At 49.9% G+C, this 16,746-nt stretch overlaps 2 protein-coding genes across 2 annotated transcripts in view; one reads left to right on the top strand and one right to left on the bottom strand.

Moving 5' to 3' along the window:
* Positions 1 to 12,969, bottom strand: part of TIMP3 (TIMP metallopeptidase inhibitor 3) — a 51,013-nt gene extending 38,044 nt beyond the window's left edge. The window contains exon 1 of the mRNA XM_081129892.1: positions 12,293 to 12,969. Within this exon, the coding sequence (XP_080986018.1) occupies positions 12,293 to 12,773 (481 nt within the window). The 5' untranslated portion in view covers positions 12,774 to 12,969. The remainder of the gene's footprint in view (positions 1 to 12,292) is intronic.
* Positions 1 to 16,746, top strand: part of SYN3 (synapsin III) — a 365,786-nt gene that overhangs the window by 163,322 nt on the left and 185,718 nt on the right. The window lies entirely within an intron of this gene.

The following is a 16,746-nucleotide window of genomic DNA, read 5'->3' as shown; positions in this document are numbered from 1 at the left end:
AGAGCCTGTCTGTTCTGGTCCTTACTGGCAGCACCGTGAGGCAGAAAGTACTGGGGACAAAGAGGGTGACCCAGGGGACAATGACGGAATACTGTGGACCAGGGAACAGACAGAGCAGCTCAAATACCAGCTGTGCCACTGCATGGCCGGGTGGCCATGGGGTGATTTTGTGATTAAGAGCTCGGAATCTGGAGTCAGGCAGCCTGGGCCCAAACCGTCGCTCTACCACATGCTAGGTGCATTCTAGACAAACCCTTCAGCTTCTTGCAGCCCGTCTTCCCATTTGCGAAGAGGGATGATGGTGATGATAATGTGTAATGTGAAGGTTTAGCACATAATAGAATAAATAATATATGTATATAAAGTTCTTAGAACAACTGTCCGTGGACATTGGCCACTTTACTATTTAATTCTTCTACGCCCAGATTTCCTCATCTGCAAAACAGAAACAAGACCACCTTCTCATTGGGTGGTTATGAGAGTTTAAGGAGCCAATGCGTGAAAAGGTCTGAGAATGTAAAAATGATTTCATAAATGTTACATACTATCAAATAGTATGTTATTAGTTTTATTCTAGTTCCAGCTCGATTTCTTAGGCCAATCTACTCCACCTCTCTAGACCTCAGTGTCCCCTTTTGTCAAGTGAGAGAGGAGTCAGGTGGCTTCTACAGTGTCACAGCACATGGTTCCCTGAAAGTCACTTGAAGCCAGAGCCTCGATCAGCCCCAATGCACTTCCTGGCTCCCTGCTTCTACACACAGCCCATAATAATAACAGGAGAAAATTAAAAGATGCCTCAAATTCGCAAATATCACCTTGACCTATTAACATGGTGACCATGTGCTGTCCTATTAATATGGTGACCATTGACCATTGGTGGCTAGAAAGCACTTGAAACATGACTAGTCCAACTGAGATGGGCTATGAGTATAAAATACATGTTAAATTTCAAACATGTAAAAAAATTTAAACCTCACTGATAATTTTATTGATCACATGTGGAAATTATAATATCTGGGATACATCAGGTTAATTTTAGCTATTTTTTTCCTCTTTTTTTAATGTGGCTGTGGGAAAATTTTAAATTATACATACATGGCCCGCATTCCCACCTTTCAATGTTATTTCTCTGGGACAGGCTGGCCTAGCCTCACTCCTTCTGCCTCCCTGCCCATGAGTCGCCGGGTAGAAGCTCTTCTCCAAGGGATACAGAGGAATCTGAACTGTTTAGGGTTAACGTTTTTTAAACAAAATAAAACACAGATGTGAACTGTGCAGGTGGGGCATTACATTTTAAGAGGCCCCAGGAAGCTCTTCTGGCCGAAAGGGGCCCTGAATAAATAAAAGCCGTCAAGCTGACAAAGCTGCCCACGATGCTCGCACGTGGTGGGCACCTGGGGGTCACGTCTGCACCTGGCTTCCCAAGCCGGCCCTTGTCTTCTCTGTTAGGAAAGGGTGGGCGATGGCTTTGGTGTTATTTTCCAAGACAATGGCCTCCGTTTAGCACACTATCTTAGCAGCTTAAGACAGCTTTTCTCATTGGGCTGGTCATTTCCCAACATGTCAAAGCTGATCTCTCTTCTTTTTCTCCCTCTTCCTCTCTCTGTCTGTCTGTCTCTCTGTCTCTCTCTCTCTCTCTCTCTCTCTCTCTCTCTCTCTCACACACACACACACACACACACAGCGAAGTGCACCATTGCCTAAAAGGGCTGGAGTGCCACCTCCCTCAAATGTTCTCATTCATTCAAGATACTTTCACTGCATCATTACTATGCAGCAGGAAATGACCTGGAAAGACATGACTCCCTGTCCTCCAGCTTGCTCACCCTGGGGGAGACACCAAGCAGTGATAATATGACTGCTGACATTTATCAAGCCCTTACTCTATGCCAGGCACTGGGCCAAGCCAGCCACTCCATCACCTTAGTGAATTCTCCCGCAGCCCTGTGAGGCTAAGAGCACTATTATGAAACTCTCCATTTCACAGCGAGGGGGGAAGGATTGCCTCGCCTGGGGTCATGCAGCTGGCCATTAATGAAAGCAGGTTTGAACCGGGCATCCAACTCCAGGACCTGTGCTCTTCACCACCCCAGAGACTGTGGACAGTGTGATCACAAGCACATAAGCAGTGTTCTCTGGGGACAGAGGATGAGGGACATTGTTGGCCCTGACAAAGCCGTTGGTCTCACTCAAAGATGCTACAATCCAAGGGAAACTCAGGAGATCATCTGGACTCAAGGTCACAAAACTGGGGACCCACAGGGCTGAATCTGGCCCAGAGATACGTTTTTGTTTGGCCCACGTATGTGTGTGTGTGTGTTTCTTTTTAATTGCACTAACATTTAAAAAGCAGATTTTACATTAAAAATTTGGACTTCTGGCTTATTCCAAGAGACTGGAAATCTGATAATACTGGACTCACATGCTGATAGGTTGGAGCTGCACACCAGCTGTCCACTTCAGAGGGACATGACCTCTTCAGTTCACCACAGTCACCACCACTGTCTATTGCTGCCCCCATTCCAAAGTCAAAGACGAGTTGCTATTTATTACCGCATTTTCCCACTGTTCTACTGTTTGTCTAATAATAAAGAGATACTTAAGTACCCATTTAGCCCTCCAAAGTGGGAACACAAGAGAATAAGGGAACCACATACATATTTTCTGGCAGAAGTACTGCTTCAATATGTTTCATCAGCAAACATAAGCTAGAAATCCAACTTCTTAATGTGAAATCTGATTTTTAAGGGTTCACACACACACACATACGTATGGGCCAATACAAAACATATCCCTGCGCGAGTTTCTGGGACTGCCCCTCTGCAGGCATTTGGGTTTGTGATCTGACTTAGATGAGAGGTAAGGAAATCCAGGCCAAGAGAAAATCAGTCGAAGGAGGAACTGGGACCAGACCTGCCTTCCTCAGGTGAAGCCTTTCCCCACTGTACCCACCTGCTCAGAAACCCACTCTGAGAGTAACACGGATGCTGGGGTTCCTTCACATCTCTCTGCCCTTCTGGTGAATACTGGTATCAGGAAGGGATCTTTGAGGGTCTCTATCCCCCCCTTTGGGAAGGGGAGTGGATTTTGATTCCTCCAAAGGGTATATGTTTGATTTGGGTCTTCCAAGCCCCTTCTCATTCACAGGGTTCATCCAGTCACACACACCTTAGTCCCAGGGGTTCATCTGGGCCAGTCTTTCACTAGAGGAGTCTTCCCAGCTACAGCTGTGTGAGCCGAGCAGTTAGCCAAACTTTCTGGAGCAAGGGGCTGCCCAGGTAGACTATGGATCAGGAAGGCCTTGTTTTGACGGACACTGAGTCTCAATCCCGCCTCCTGTCCGTCAGCGTCAGTAGAGGTGCTAATGGGTTTCAAAAGAATTTTTACCAAGCCATCCAGCGCTCGATGACAGACCCTGATGTGACCTTGATATTTAATTCTAGCCATCCGCTGGGGCTGCATGGTTGCTCTCTGCTTGGAAAAATCGGCTCTGCTGCAACAGGAAGTTTGGTGGTCAAATATGTCATCCGATAAAGTGTGTCAGCTCATTAGTAGTTCTGTTCAGTCAAAGCCCTCATCTGCTTGTACCACCACAGAGATCCTGGCTCTGATCTTAATAGACCATATTTCTAAAGAAGTTACCTCTTAAAAGGTATTGTGGATGGATCTGGGTGCTCAATTATTCAGCTAGAGAGACCCCCCCCCCCAAAGAATGCAGAGTCAGAGACACTTGATATATAGTAGGCATTCAGGAAAATATCTATTACTATGATTACTATAAATATATGTGTAAAAAGTGTTTATGTGCCACAGAGAGCCAATCCTGCTGTTTTACAGATTAGAGGCTAATATCCAGGGAACGTGGCATCACTAAAGTGACTCCCAAAATCAGGTGGTGACCTAGAACTAGAACCCAGATGTCCTGACTCCAGGCCAGGGCTCACTCCTGTACAAGGCACAGCCCCAAAACCCTGGGGGAGATGAGCATAGGTGGGTACAGGGAGTGTGGTCTGACATCCAACTTCAGTAGCACTGATCCATTTCCCAGGCCCTTCCGTTGGCTACCCTGGTACCTTCTACCAGAGGCAGATGTGCCAGAGCAGTCTAAACAGGGAAGGGGGGCACCTGACCCTTGAAGAGAGTGTGGGACTTGGCCTCAGAAGATGTGGGTTCCAACCCCAATTCTGTGTGTTGGCTGTGTGGCCAGACTCCTGAACCACACCAGTTCTCAGAGTCACATCCATTTAATGGGAGCCATGACCTCCACCATCCTGTGGTCCTCCTTGGAATGTTGGGGTCACCAAATAAGATCAAGTGAACTTAAGACTCTAAAATTCGGAGAGTCATGAAAATACTGAGTAGGGAGCTTTGTTGTTTGTTTCTCTGTCCTGTGGGAGGCAGTGTGACAAAAGCATTCAACTTAGGGAGGGGAGTGTCAAACAACCATGATTTTTGAAACTCAGATCTCTGTATGTGACCCTGAAAAATGTCCCATCACCCCTCGGGCTGCATTTTCCTCACTGAAAATAAAGTGAGAATGAATCCTCGCTCTGCTGTATCATATAGCAGCACTACTAGAAGCCAGCATTGATTGAGCTTTTAGTATGTGCAGATTCTGTACTAAGCACTGGCTGTGAATTGTTTCACCTAATCACCAATCCAATGTGTTACATACTGTTATTCCCCCATTTTGCAGATGAAGAAACTGAGGCTAGAAAACTGGCCCAAGCTTGTGAGCAGCAGAGCTCACAAGAGCTACTAAATTTCCAAAACTCAAATTGCCGTGAGGGCGATAAATACTAGGTGACAAGGAGAACCCTCCTAACTTCTGAGCTGCAAGCACTTTAGCCAAACACCAGGAATCCCTCAAATTGCAAGGTTCACCTTCCTCAGGCCCTAATCTGCAGGCACCCTGAGATTTCTGAATGAAACAGTTCTTGTCTGCAGGCAGCTGGGCTACCCGATGCCTGGCGATCTCATTCCGAGAGGGAGCAAAGATATGTGGAGGGGGAGGGGATAATTGCCGTGCAGCAGTTAAGGTCTCCAGTTCCGGAATGGCTCTGGTCTGCTCAGGATTTCCCCTCTGCCCTCCCCACCGCCACCCTCTACCTTCCAAGGGCTCTGTTTTTCCACCAGCTGAACTTTACCTTGGGTTTTCTGAGGCCAAATCTTACAGCTTTCCTTCCCTTCCCCACCCCCACAAAAAGCCAGGTGGCCGCAGGCCTGAGAATACTTCAGGTCCCTACTCTCTGCGCGCAGAATGCCACCGTTAGGGGATACGGTTTACAGGGACATAAATCACAACTGGTGTTGGGTGGCATGGACTGTCCCTTTTGTGGCAGCCAAGCCATCTCACCCTGGCAGATAGATAGCTTGTGCATGGCTCAGGGAAGGTTCGACGGGGCCCCGCCCTCCTCCCGACACTCATGTTTCAGGAACTGAGCAAAAAGGCCTCTATGTTCTCTACAGTCGGGACAGACACCTGGTGGCCTCCTGTCAAACGCTGTTTAGTGAGGCCCTGTAGCTAGAATCAATACTCTTCTGCTCCAGCCTGACAGAGATTAATTCAGGAAAATAGATACCTGAACCCATGTCACCTCTTCCGAAAAGGGGGCAACTCAACCAGGACCCATGGGTGACCTGCCACCTCGGCCAGCCCCACTCTCAGCACTGTGGGTACACAGAAAAATGGCAAGGGTGACAAATGGACCTGCCCACAGGAGGAGACACGGTAAACTGGTGCGACATTAAGGAGCCAATCTCAGAGGGGCAAAGGACAGTGGTCCACTAAGGAGTCCACGAGCTATGCTCAGCAGTCCAGTAAGCCAACCAAATCGCTGTGCCCTGCAGTCATCCACTGACCCAGGAGAGTGCTTCCCAGGCTGAAGAAAACGCCAAGATTCTCTGTTCTGGGTTGCAACTAATTGGTGTATTAGCTGATTATGTCAGAATAATACTAGGCTGCCTGGTATCAGCAGTGATGGATAAAGTTTAACTGTTTTCTTTTTAATGGAAAAACAATCAACTCTCAACACATGAAATTGTGATGGATCATTTTTCCAAACATGGAATTCACTGAAGGAAAATTAATAAAAATAGTCCTTGGTGTTGAAAAGGCTGGGAACCCCTGATTCGGTGGAAAGAGCACAGGGTTAAGAATTGGAAGTAGGGCCAAGGCTGGGTTTTCTTCGGGACATGCTATAATAAACTTGGTTTCTGTAATAAAATTGGCGGCAGCGGGGGAGGCAGGGGCTGGAGAGGCTGTCTATAGGAGAAAATCAAAGTGGGGGGGGGGTCAAAAAACAACGTGGGGGATGTGGCAAAAGGGATGTACCTTCCCAAGTCCAAAGAATCCTAGCCCTTGGTCTATGCTAGAGACTGATTCAGAATATAGGTTTTGGAGACTGACTAGCAAGTACCCAAAATATTATTGTCTATATTCCCTATGCTGTACTTTACATCCCCATGATGATTTTGTAACTACCAACCTGTACTTCTCAATCCCTTCACCTTTTTCACCCAGCCCCCCAACCCCCCTTCCCTCTGGCAACCATTGGTCTTTTTTCTGTATCTATGAATCTGTTTCAATTTTGTTTGTTCATTTATTTTCTTTAGATTCTACGTATAAGTGAAATCATGTCTTATCTGTCTTTCTATAACTTACTTATTTCACTTAGCATAATACCCTCTAGGTCCACCCATGCTGTCTTGAATGGGAAGATTTCATTCTTTTTTATGGCTGAGTAATATTCCATTGCATATATTACCACAGCTTTTTACCCACGCGTCTTTGGATGGGCACTTGCGTTGCTTCCGTAGCTTGGCTATTGTAAATGCTGCTGCAATGAACACAGGGCTGCATAATTTCTTTCCAATTAGTGTTTCGGGTTTCTTTGGATATATACCCAGAAGTGGGGTCACTGGGTCATAAGGCAGCTCCATTTTTAATTTTAATTTTTTGAGGATCCTCCATATTCATACTGTTTTCCACAGGAAAAGAAATATGTTAACATAGCCACTCTGGAGGGCAAACTTGCAGGAACTACTAAAATGTAAAATGCACATGCCCCGTGTCCAATAATTCCAATTGTATTCTTGTCATAGAGATATATTTGTACCCGTGAACAAGAGTGACTACTTTAGCTCTTTGCAAGCATGAAAAGCTGTTAGAAACCTAGATATCTATCAAGAGGGGATTAGTTCAATAAATATACACCTATAGAGATATACCTAGAGGGATATTATACCTACACCTATAGGGATATTGTATTATATTATTATGGTACTATAACAGCATACAGTGTTATATATAGCATAATATGACATGGCATATAATATAATATAATATAATATAATATAATATAATATAATGTCATATACAGCATAGTAGCTGATTATATCGTTTTGAACCTGGTTGCAGGGGTTTAAATGTGGGCTCTGCTATAACCTTGAACAAGCCCCCTAGTTCTTCTAAGCCTCAGTTTCCTCATCCGTGAAATGGAGATGATAATAGCGCACCTGCCTCACAGGGCTCGAGAGAATTAAAGGAGTTGATGCATGACAGAGTAACTGCTCCACAATCGGTTTTTAAAAATTACAACCCTAGGGGATACCATACCTTACAAGAATGAAGTAGGTCCCTGTGTGTTCCTGAGACCAGCCTCTAACGCACTGTTCAGGGGGAAACAGCAGGACGCTCTGTGTGGCATTTTCCTGTTCATAGTGTTCCCCTATCCATGCTTCCAAGGGGAAGAGCTACCCTGAACTTTCTACACGTACCTCTGTCTGTAAATGCACAGGGAAGAAAGGGTCTGGGGAAGGAGCTAGAGTTAGAGGAAGCCATCAAAAAGGACTTTACCTTTATCGCATTTTAGGTCACACGCACACACATATGCACATGGGCATGGAATATGTTCGCATAACACTTGTAAGTTTTAAACATGGATAAAAATTAGTCCCCTCCCATAAATGACGAAAGTGAAGTTGACAGCCACTGGCGACCACGCCTAAGCGCAGGCCAGCAGGCCCCGGGGATCCGCCCAGCCCTGCCCACCCCGGGCCTTGCCGCCAGCCCCTCTGCCTCTCCAGGCCACCCAGGAGTTGACTGTGACAAAGGCTAGAAGAAGGGGCCCCCTTGTCCATACTGGCTGGAATGGGGAAAACCAAACGCAGTGGAGAATTGTGTTGTTGTTGTTTTTCATCGGCAAACCTGCTGGAATGTGCCCTTCAGCAGTGGGGCTGAATGGTTCCTGCTGTTCCTGCAAAACACACAAAGGTCCCTCCACCCGGCCACTTCCGGGGCCACTTTTCTAGCTTTATCTGCACTACGGTGGGAGGGGCGCCTTCTCCAGCCAGCCGGGACCCAGCCTCCTGTCTCTCTCTGGTTTTGCATCCCCTACACTGGCCACCTGCACAAACTGCACATGTCGTCCTGGGCAGCCCCTAGAAGGGAAGTAGTGAAGCCTGAGATGTCTTGTCTCTAGAGCTCTAGTGCTCCCAGTGCCTCGGTGAGACCAAGAGTCATTTTTTTCACTTTGACTTGGTGATTCTGAGGGTCTCTTCCAGTTCTAATATCCAAAGGTCAGACATTTTCTCCATTTATATTATTATATTAAATAATAATAACCTCTGGCCATTTGGTTATCTTCATATTTTTTAAAACTTCTCAAATCAGTAAGTAAAGTCTTCTAATGTTAACCGTCCATTCCATCTTGGTCCCAGGAGGGGTGCCCTGATTTAGAATGTCAAGGGTAAATGAAAGTTGAAAAGTTATTGAAGAAAATAGCATAACCAACAATGCATTTCGCCTTATTTAGCTACAGCGAGCTACAGTGTTGATTAGCTGGGCGACCTTGAGCGAGCACAACCCCTCTCAGCCTCAGTGTTTTCCAGCTGCAATGGGCAGAACACCTACTCTTCCAGTTGCTGTCTGAGAGCTGTCCCTTCCCTGGTCCTAAGCAGAGCAGCTTTCCTCTTTCCAAGGTTTCCAAGATGTTGGACAGCCTGGGTCCCCTCCCCAGGTGGCTGGCTCCTTTCTGAAGTCTGATCCTTTTTTTTTTTTTTTCTCTTAAGTCACAAAGCCCAGTGTGGAGTGTCATTGTGTGTGATCGTGAGAGGGGATGGATCTGGCTTCTCTGAAAATGGCTTCTTTGCTAAAACCACAACCTCAGATCTGATACAGAAAGAATCCGCTGGCACTGGTCCCTGCCCAAACAATGCCGAGATATTCAGGGGCCACCCTCCAGGACTGGCAGTGGGAGCCTAAGCGGAGCCTTCCTCTCCAACTCCCAACAGGCTCAGGGGGCAGGCCCCCAACACCCCATCTCACAGCCCCTTTTCCTCTATGCAGGGGGCAAGGGAGCAAAAAAAGGGCTCGGAGTTGTGAAGCAAAATTCTCTCTGCTGCCCCCCACCCCCACAGAAACACTGCCCCCTACACACACACACACACACACTGCCCACCCCTTCCTGAGCTGGACAGAGCTGCTGGAGCAGGATCTACCCGGCCAAGCCCGCCCGCCTTCTTCATTCCCAGCCCCCTCCCTCCCCTCCTTCAGAGTCAAGGTTTTGTCAGGAGTTTCAAGGGCATGACTGGTGGGGAGGGGACCACAGACATCACGGCTGCTGCCAAGTCCTTTCTTTCCCCCACAGTGTGTTTTATAAGCCAGCATGTAGTTTACTCTTCTCCTAAACACTTACTGGGGTGCAGGGCCTGGAGTTGCCATAGAAACACCTTTGAACTCCTCACCCAGAAGACTGTGCCAATCCCCAGGGCTTTAGGGGGGAAAGGCAAAAAGAGACACCTGTGGGTGAAGAGAAAGGAAAGGGAAGGCCGTGGCAGGGGGTTCCTTCCAGAGGGCAGCGCCAGGCATGCCGTGCCCTTCGCCCGGCAACATGGCACCAGGCCACAAGGAGAAAAAGCCAGGAAGGTTCTGGAAGAGGAAGCTGGTGGGCTGGCTTGAGACTCTTGAATGAGCTACAGCGATGAGATTGGTGGGTCATATGGGTCAAGGGGAGTGGGGAGCTGCTGGGCGGTTCCTTCAGGGAGGCAATGGGCAGCCCTCCACCCAGACTGGACACAAGGAAGGCTGCCACTCGGGAACCGGAGAGCCCCCTGCTGGACGCCAGCGGGGAGCTGTGAGGCAGGGAGGTCAGCCCGCAAGCATCCCACCTCCACACCTCCCATTTTTAAAGCATTAGCTCATCCCTGCCCTAGTGCAGTGCACCAAACCCGGGCAGAACAGCTTGGATCGGGGCCAGCGTATCAAAGATTTTTTTTGGTTTCTTTTTTAGTTTTGCTACCACGAAACTGGTTCTGGTCTTGGGGTACTTCCTGGTAACTTAGCTTTTCTCTGGGTAGTTCACTGGGGGGAAAGGAACTACCTCTTGAATAAACCCAGAGAAATGACAAGAAACTTTCAGCATCAGCGCAGAGCCAACGGCAGGAAGCCTACACAGGGAAGAGAGTCAGGCAGCGCCCCCACTTGGAAGCGGGGTTTCCTTGCTTCTGTTTTCACTGCTCCCTGGTCAGCTTTCAGGGTGGAAACCCAAAAGCTAAGGGGGGGGGGGGGCGTGGGGAGGAGGCGTGAGGTCTCCATCTCCCCACATACCAGCAAGTCCAAGGGAACACACCAGAGCCATTGTCAAGCAAAAGAGGCCGCCCTGGCTCTACCTGTCAGATTCCTGGCCCCAGTGTGTGCTCCTCACTGAGGAGCCCAGAAACCAGCAGCAGCAGCTAACAACACTACTCAGGTAGGAATGTACCTACAGGGTGGGAAGAGACAGCCAAGTGGAATTCGGGTGGGGTCGGTCAGAGGAGAAGGGAGAAAACCTCCCAGGCTCAGGCGGCACAGCAGAGTTCTTCCAGGCAAATCCAGGGGCCAGCCAGGTTCCCCCTGGAGAGGGAAGGGTGTGCCACTCAGGCCCCAGGAAACCTCTCAAAGGCGTGACCCCAGGCCACACAAACACCCAGGGCTGCTAACTGGACTGACCTGGTCACCACAGCCACCTCCCTGACTTCTCCTAGACTACGCCAGGCCCACCAGCAGCGCCCCTCCCAAACTCAGCTGCCTCCCCTGCCCGGCTCCTGCCTCCTCCCCCCCTCCCCTGCAGCACACTTGTGGAGCCCTCACCCAGGACCCAGTGGAAAATTTCCTTCCCTTTATGACTGTACTTAAAACACACATACTCCATTCTTTATTCTGAATCGACTCAGCAGAGTGGCTAGACTGTGTCCCACCCCAGCCGGCGCGCGCACACACACGCGCGCACACACACACACACACACACAGCAGGGGCCACTGGACTTGCATGCTTTATGAGCTGGAAAGGAGAGGAGAGATGTTTTCCAGCTGCTACTCCGCCTCTCGCCATCCAAACCAGTGTCCTGAACACTCCCAGACAAGCTCTCCCACGACCCTCTCAAGGCCCTCGATAACCACTGCTCCCACTTTGTACCGAGTCTCTCTGATCAAGACACAAGTCCAGTTTGGAATCGTCACCGTGCTGTGTGACCCGTGGCATCTTTGTTCTTCTTGTGACAAATCTATAACCCCCTCCTCGCACACGTTCAAGGAAGAAAAAAAAAAAGCCTTCCTGTGAATTCTCACAGCTATGTGATAAGTGATCCCTCACACACGCCACCTCCTGCTTGCTATCAACACCCTCCAGTACAGCTCCTCCGGGGAGGGTCACCCCTTCCACTTTCTTCTCATTTCCCCCCTTAAATCCACCCACAGTTGGCAGTCCAAGAAGCTCCATTAGCGCTTGCCTGAGACACTCAAGGTCAGTCTGGGTCTCAGGGAAAGAATGGACTTCTTGGGGGCAGGAGGCGATGCAGGCTCAGAAACTTCAAGTTTCTCCTGCAACTTTCTGTGCACATGGCTGGCAACTTTTTGTGGGTTTTTGTTGTTTGTTTGTTTGTTTTTAACTACTCAACATCCCAGCGGTTTAGTTGGCATTCCAAGTTTTAGGAACCCTTTCCCCCTTACCCCCAGCCCTTCCTCCCGCCATGGTGAAAAGGGAATTTTACCAGATGTCAAAAGGACCCACAGGGGCCTCATCCCCTAAAAGGAGAGCAAAGGCTGCAAAGGGTTCGTCCAGCCACTGCGGGGCTGGTTTCTCTGCAGGGCATCTCCCCCTCGGCTAGGTCGGCGCGCTCACCCCAAGCCCGGGCAGGAAAGAAGTAACGGGGTTCGCCCGGCCACCCGGAGCAGCTGGCAGCATCGCGTCCCGGGCTGCAGCGCGGGAGTGGGCGCTGCGGGGGCACCCACGGGGACACCCCGAGCGCTTACCTATGTCGGAGTTGCAGAAGGCTTCCTGGGGGTGGCTGGGCGAGCATGTGCACGCCTCGGCGCCCCAGTGCCCCAGGCTCCAGCTGCCCAGGAGCACGACGAGCCCGAGCCAGGGAGTCATTGCCGCTGCGGGGGCTGCCGCTCGCCTCTCCAAAGTTGCGGTGCGCGCCGGCGCCGGGGCTGCTGCGGCCGGAGCTCGTCCGCCCGACCGGACGGGGCAACTCTGACCTCGGGGCGCGCCGCGCTCCGAGTGCCCAAAGGGCCGGGATGGGGTGCGGCGAGGCTGGGGGGCGCTGGCGCACCACTCTGCGGGCCACGGAGCGGGAGCCGGAGCAGGAGCCGCGGGAGCCGGGGGAGGGGAAGGTCCGAGAGCTCGCCTGCTGCCCGCTCTGCGCCGCGGCCGGGCGCGGAGTAATATAGCGCGGTACCCTCGGCTCCCCCTCGCGGGGTCCCGCCCCTCCGACCAATCGCGGAGCCGCATTACCTCATCGGGCCTCCGAAAAGGGGGTGGGGCCGGGGGCGCGGGGCGACGGGGCGGCGGGGCGGGGCCTCGCGGGGCCGTTCCGATCCTTATAGGGAATCCTGCGGCTTTGGGCGCGCGAGCGCAGGGGCTGGGGCGCGCCTCCGGGGAGCGCCCGCGCGCCCCTTCTCTCCCGCACCTTTGCCACACGCCCACCCCGCCCTCTGCGCGCCTCCGACCCAAACCAGAAGCAACTGGTACCCGCCCCAGCGCCGCCCCCACCCGCGTGGGTCAGAGGCGGCCCTGGACCTGGAGACCTTGACTGCGCCTGGGTGGAAGGTTAGGAAAAGACCACCTCGCCACCTTCTCTGCAAAGAGCAGTCAGAAGGGGGAAACTAAATAGGTGGCCTATGCTCTCCACCCCCCCACACCCCCACTTTCCTGGACATGAGGAAGCCGCCTGCCTTTTGGAGCCAGCTGTAATAGAAGGTGGGTTCTCAGGCTCACCGGAGTACATTGTGAAGTCATTCAACAAACACTCTTCTGGATGCTGGGGTCAGCCAAGCAAAGTTCTTGCGCCCGTGGAACTTGCAGGTAACACATCAAGAAATCCAGGAATGCCTGGGGTACTTGTCTGTGGGGACAGTGCTGCGGAGAAAACAAAGCGGAGTAATGGGTTAGAAATGACTGCGGAGGCGCTGCTTTCTGCGGGGTAGGAAGGGAAAAGCCTCTCTGAAGAGGTGACATCCAAGCCGAGACGTGACCAAGCAGAATCTGGGAGGAGAGGACACCGGTCAGGGAGAACAGCAGTGCAAAGGCCCTGAGCTTATTTGAAAAACAGTAAGTAGAAAGGACAGGAGGAAATAGCTAACCCCACCCAGGGCCGACAGGTCTGCACCCTTCGGCAAGGAATTTGGGGATGAACGGATCCGAAACTGGGCTGAACCAGGTCCTGGAGGACTGTCCAGGATCCTGGACTATGAACTATAATGGATAATTGCTAATAAGTAATACTATGACTCATTATTATCAAGGAACATCTGGACTATTCTGCCTTATATTTTATGTACTCTCATGATCATACGTCACAATCGTAGGTAGGGAAAACACAAAGTTTTAATCACACTTTCCAGATGAGGAAACTGGTACAGAAAGGTAACCTGACGGCAACGGGCCAGGGACTCCATTCATTCATTTCCACCTTAAGAGAGAGGTTTGTTTCCCTGGAGAGTTAGCTCTAACTGTGCAAACGCCCTTTTGCAGCTGGAGCCTTCTATCTTTTCATTCTTGTGTCTCTCTCCCTTTCTCTACCAACTCATCCCATTTAGAAAGAGACCGGAGTGTTTTGGCTATAGAAATAACCAAAAGTTTAGAAGAAAATAAGGACTGAAAATACCGCTCAGAAATGCACAATCAGCCTCTTTCTCAGAAACTCCTCCGTTTACCCTTCGGAGAAGTGACATTGGGATGACCGAAGCGGAACATTTCATCGGAAATGGTGTTTCCAAGAACATTTTAAAAATTCCTTTTATCCATTAAAATGCGTAGCTCTGAGGAAAGGAGCCTAGTTTTCACATTTTTGTCTTGCCCCCTCCCAGCTTTCAAGACCCTTCCCACCTCAGCTCTACAGCCTGACCCACAGAGACCTTCCCCGCCCTCAAAGCCCACTCCAGGGCTTTGCCCATTGTTTCCTGGGCTGTGGTTGTATGATTTCCCGACCACACTAGAAGCTCTTTGGAGCCAGAGGTATCTGGCCACACTGCTTTTTAGCCCTCAGAGCACAAAGTGGGGCCCCAGGAGACTTGGGTGTAGGTCCGCCAGCCATCTACTGAGTCTTGAGCAGTGGACACTCAGGAAGCCACTCCAAGGACCCAGGTTGACCGAGGGCGTACATGGTGGATTTGAGAGTTTCACTTATTCCTGTGCGGTGCCAGTCATGTGGAAGGTTTTATAAGCCTTCCCAGACCAAATCCACTTTGGATAAGCATCTTATGTGATAAGATGCTTCTCTTTTTTTCCTTTCACAGTACGGTTTTGTCCAAAATGCCAATGTTTTCTCCAAGGGAAGGCTAGTTTGCCTAGAATATACGTTTGAGGCAGATAACTCGTGCTGAACTTTAAGCAGCATGCTCCTTACAGAAAGCACCTGAGGCATTCAACTCTGGCAGCTACTTAAGGATGTAAGCTCGAGAGTGATCTGATTTTTCCAGCTGAGAGGTAATGAAATCATCTTTTGGGTTAGTTCCTCTCGTTCCCTATCCTAAACTAGTCCACCCAGCATCTTTGGGTCCCCTCTTCCCTTTCAGTTGGGAAGTTCTCCCTAACGTCTAACCTGAGGGGACTCCCCTCTGCCTACCCATGTGAGGTCAGCTCGGTCAAGCTGCATGAATCTTTATGCAGAGGAGTCCTTCTGCCGGGGTAAACCCTCCTGCAGTCAGACCTCACAGCTATCCGTCCAGATGTCACAGTGCCCAGGGACCTAATAGGTAAGGGTTGCTTTTCCAGGGCCACTTTATAAGGTAGATGGAGCACACCTAGGGTTCATGGTAAGGATGAAGATACTGGCTCTCCCGCTTTTCCTTGACAGCTGAGAACAATGATAAATGTATAAGCCTTGGAAGAACTGAGGAAGTTTCTAAATGTGTCTGGCCCGCCTGCGGACCTACCAGGCTAACCTGGTATTTCCTTTCCTGGAATTTTTTGAGGAAAGGTGATCCCATGACCACCCACCCCCTTGCTATCAAGTTACAGAATGCTGGAGTCTCTGGAAACATTGATGTTTAGAGGTCCCACCTTCTTATCAGTGGGAAAAATAAGGTTCAGGTAGGCGAAGGAATTTTCCCAGCATCTCATGGTCAGCTAGTGGCAGAGCCAAGACAGTGCAGCTGCGGCCTGATCCTTCCCTGGGGCTCTCTCCCACACTCACGGGCCTCTGTCCCCTGCCCCAGCACATGAACTAATGCTTGCACATTGGCCATGGAAACCCAGCCACTCACATTCCTGGATCCGCATTTCAGATCTGAAGATGAGTTCGTTTCAGGGTATTTGCAGTGACGGGTGTGAAGAATTTCACCTATACCGACTGACCAAATAGTTGTGATAATAATCCTCCCCTCTGCCCGGCATGGCCGGGTGAGCTCATTAGAATGAATACCGCCCTCTGCTCCTCAGAAGTTTATCTCTTCTGCGTCTCATTTTTTCCTTTCCAAATTGTTATCTAACGCCTTTTGAAAACATTCCAAGCATATTGCTGGAAAGAGACACATGAAAACTTGCTTGTAAAAAAAGACCAAAGAGCTGAGATTTGTCCCAAAAGTCGCTGCAGAAAACAGTTGTGTGTATGGACAAGTGACCTCACCTCTCCAGGCCTCAGTTTCCATTTTTATTGGATGAAGATATAACTCAGTGGTCTCCAAGATCCCCCCCTGGCTCAAAAAGTCTAAGATTTCATGGAAAATTCCCTAGGACAAGGTGAGTGTTGCTAAAGGGATGACAGATCTTATCATTTAAACAGGTTTGAGGCCAATCGAACATGCCCAAGACTGAAGTGCAGCTGTCAGTCTCTCAATCAATGGTTATCGAGTTCTTACTCTGATCTCCTCCAAGACCGAGACTGAAAACAAAGACAGACGTGCAGGCATAGGAGAGACTGAGGTCTTGTTTCTGATAGAGCCCTGTTGTAATTGATTGTTTTTCTGTCTGTTTGCCTCTTGGATCATAAGCACTCAAAGATGAGAAAGTATGTCTTTTACTGTCTCCATGCATTATTTCCAAACTTTATTGAACTCCTATGTTGTGTTCAGATCGCAGCTTAAATGTCACCTTCTCCAGGAAGCCTTTTCTGATTTCCCTCCCATCTTCATCAACTCTCTCAGCACCTGTGTTTCCCCACAGCACCTTGTGCGTCTTCTTTCCTTCCTGAACTTTGAGTCCTTTGAGGACAGGGATCAGGTGTTGGTAACAAAGTCAGTAAGAACTGGTTGAATGAGTGTTG

This window comes from Miniopterus schreibersii (assembly GCF_964146895.1).
Source record: "Miniopterus schreibersii genome assembly, chromosome: 2".
In the NCBI taxonomy this organism is placed as follows: Eukaryota; Metazoa; Chordata; class Mammalia; order Chiroptera; family Miniopteridae; genus Miniopterus; species Miniopterus schreibersii.
The sequence above is the reverse complement of the archived record's forward strand: the minus strand, read 5'-3'. Positions and strand labels throughout refer to the sequence as shown.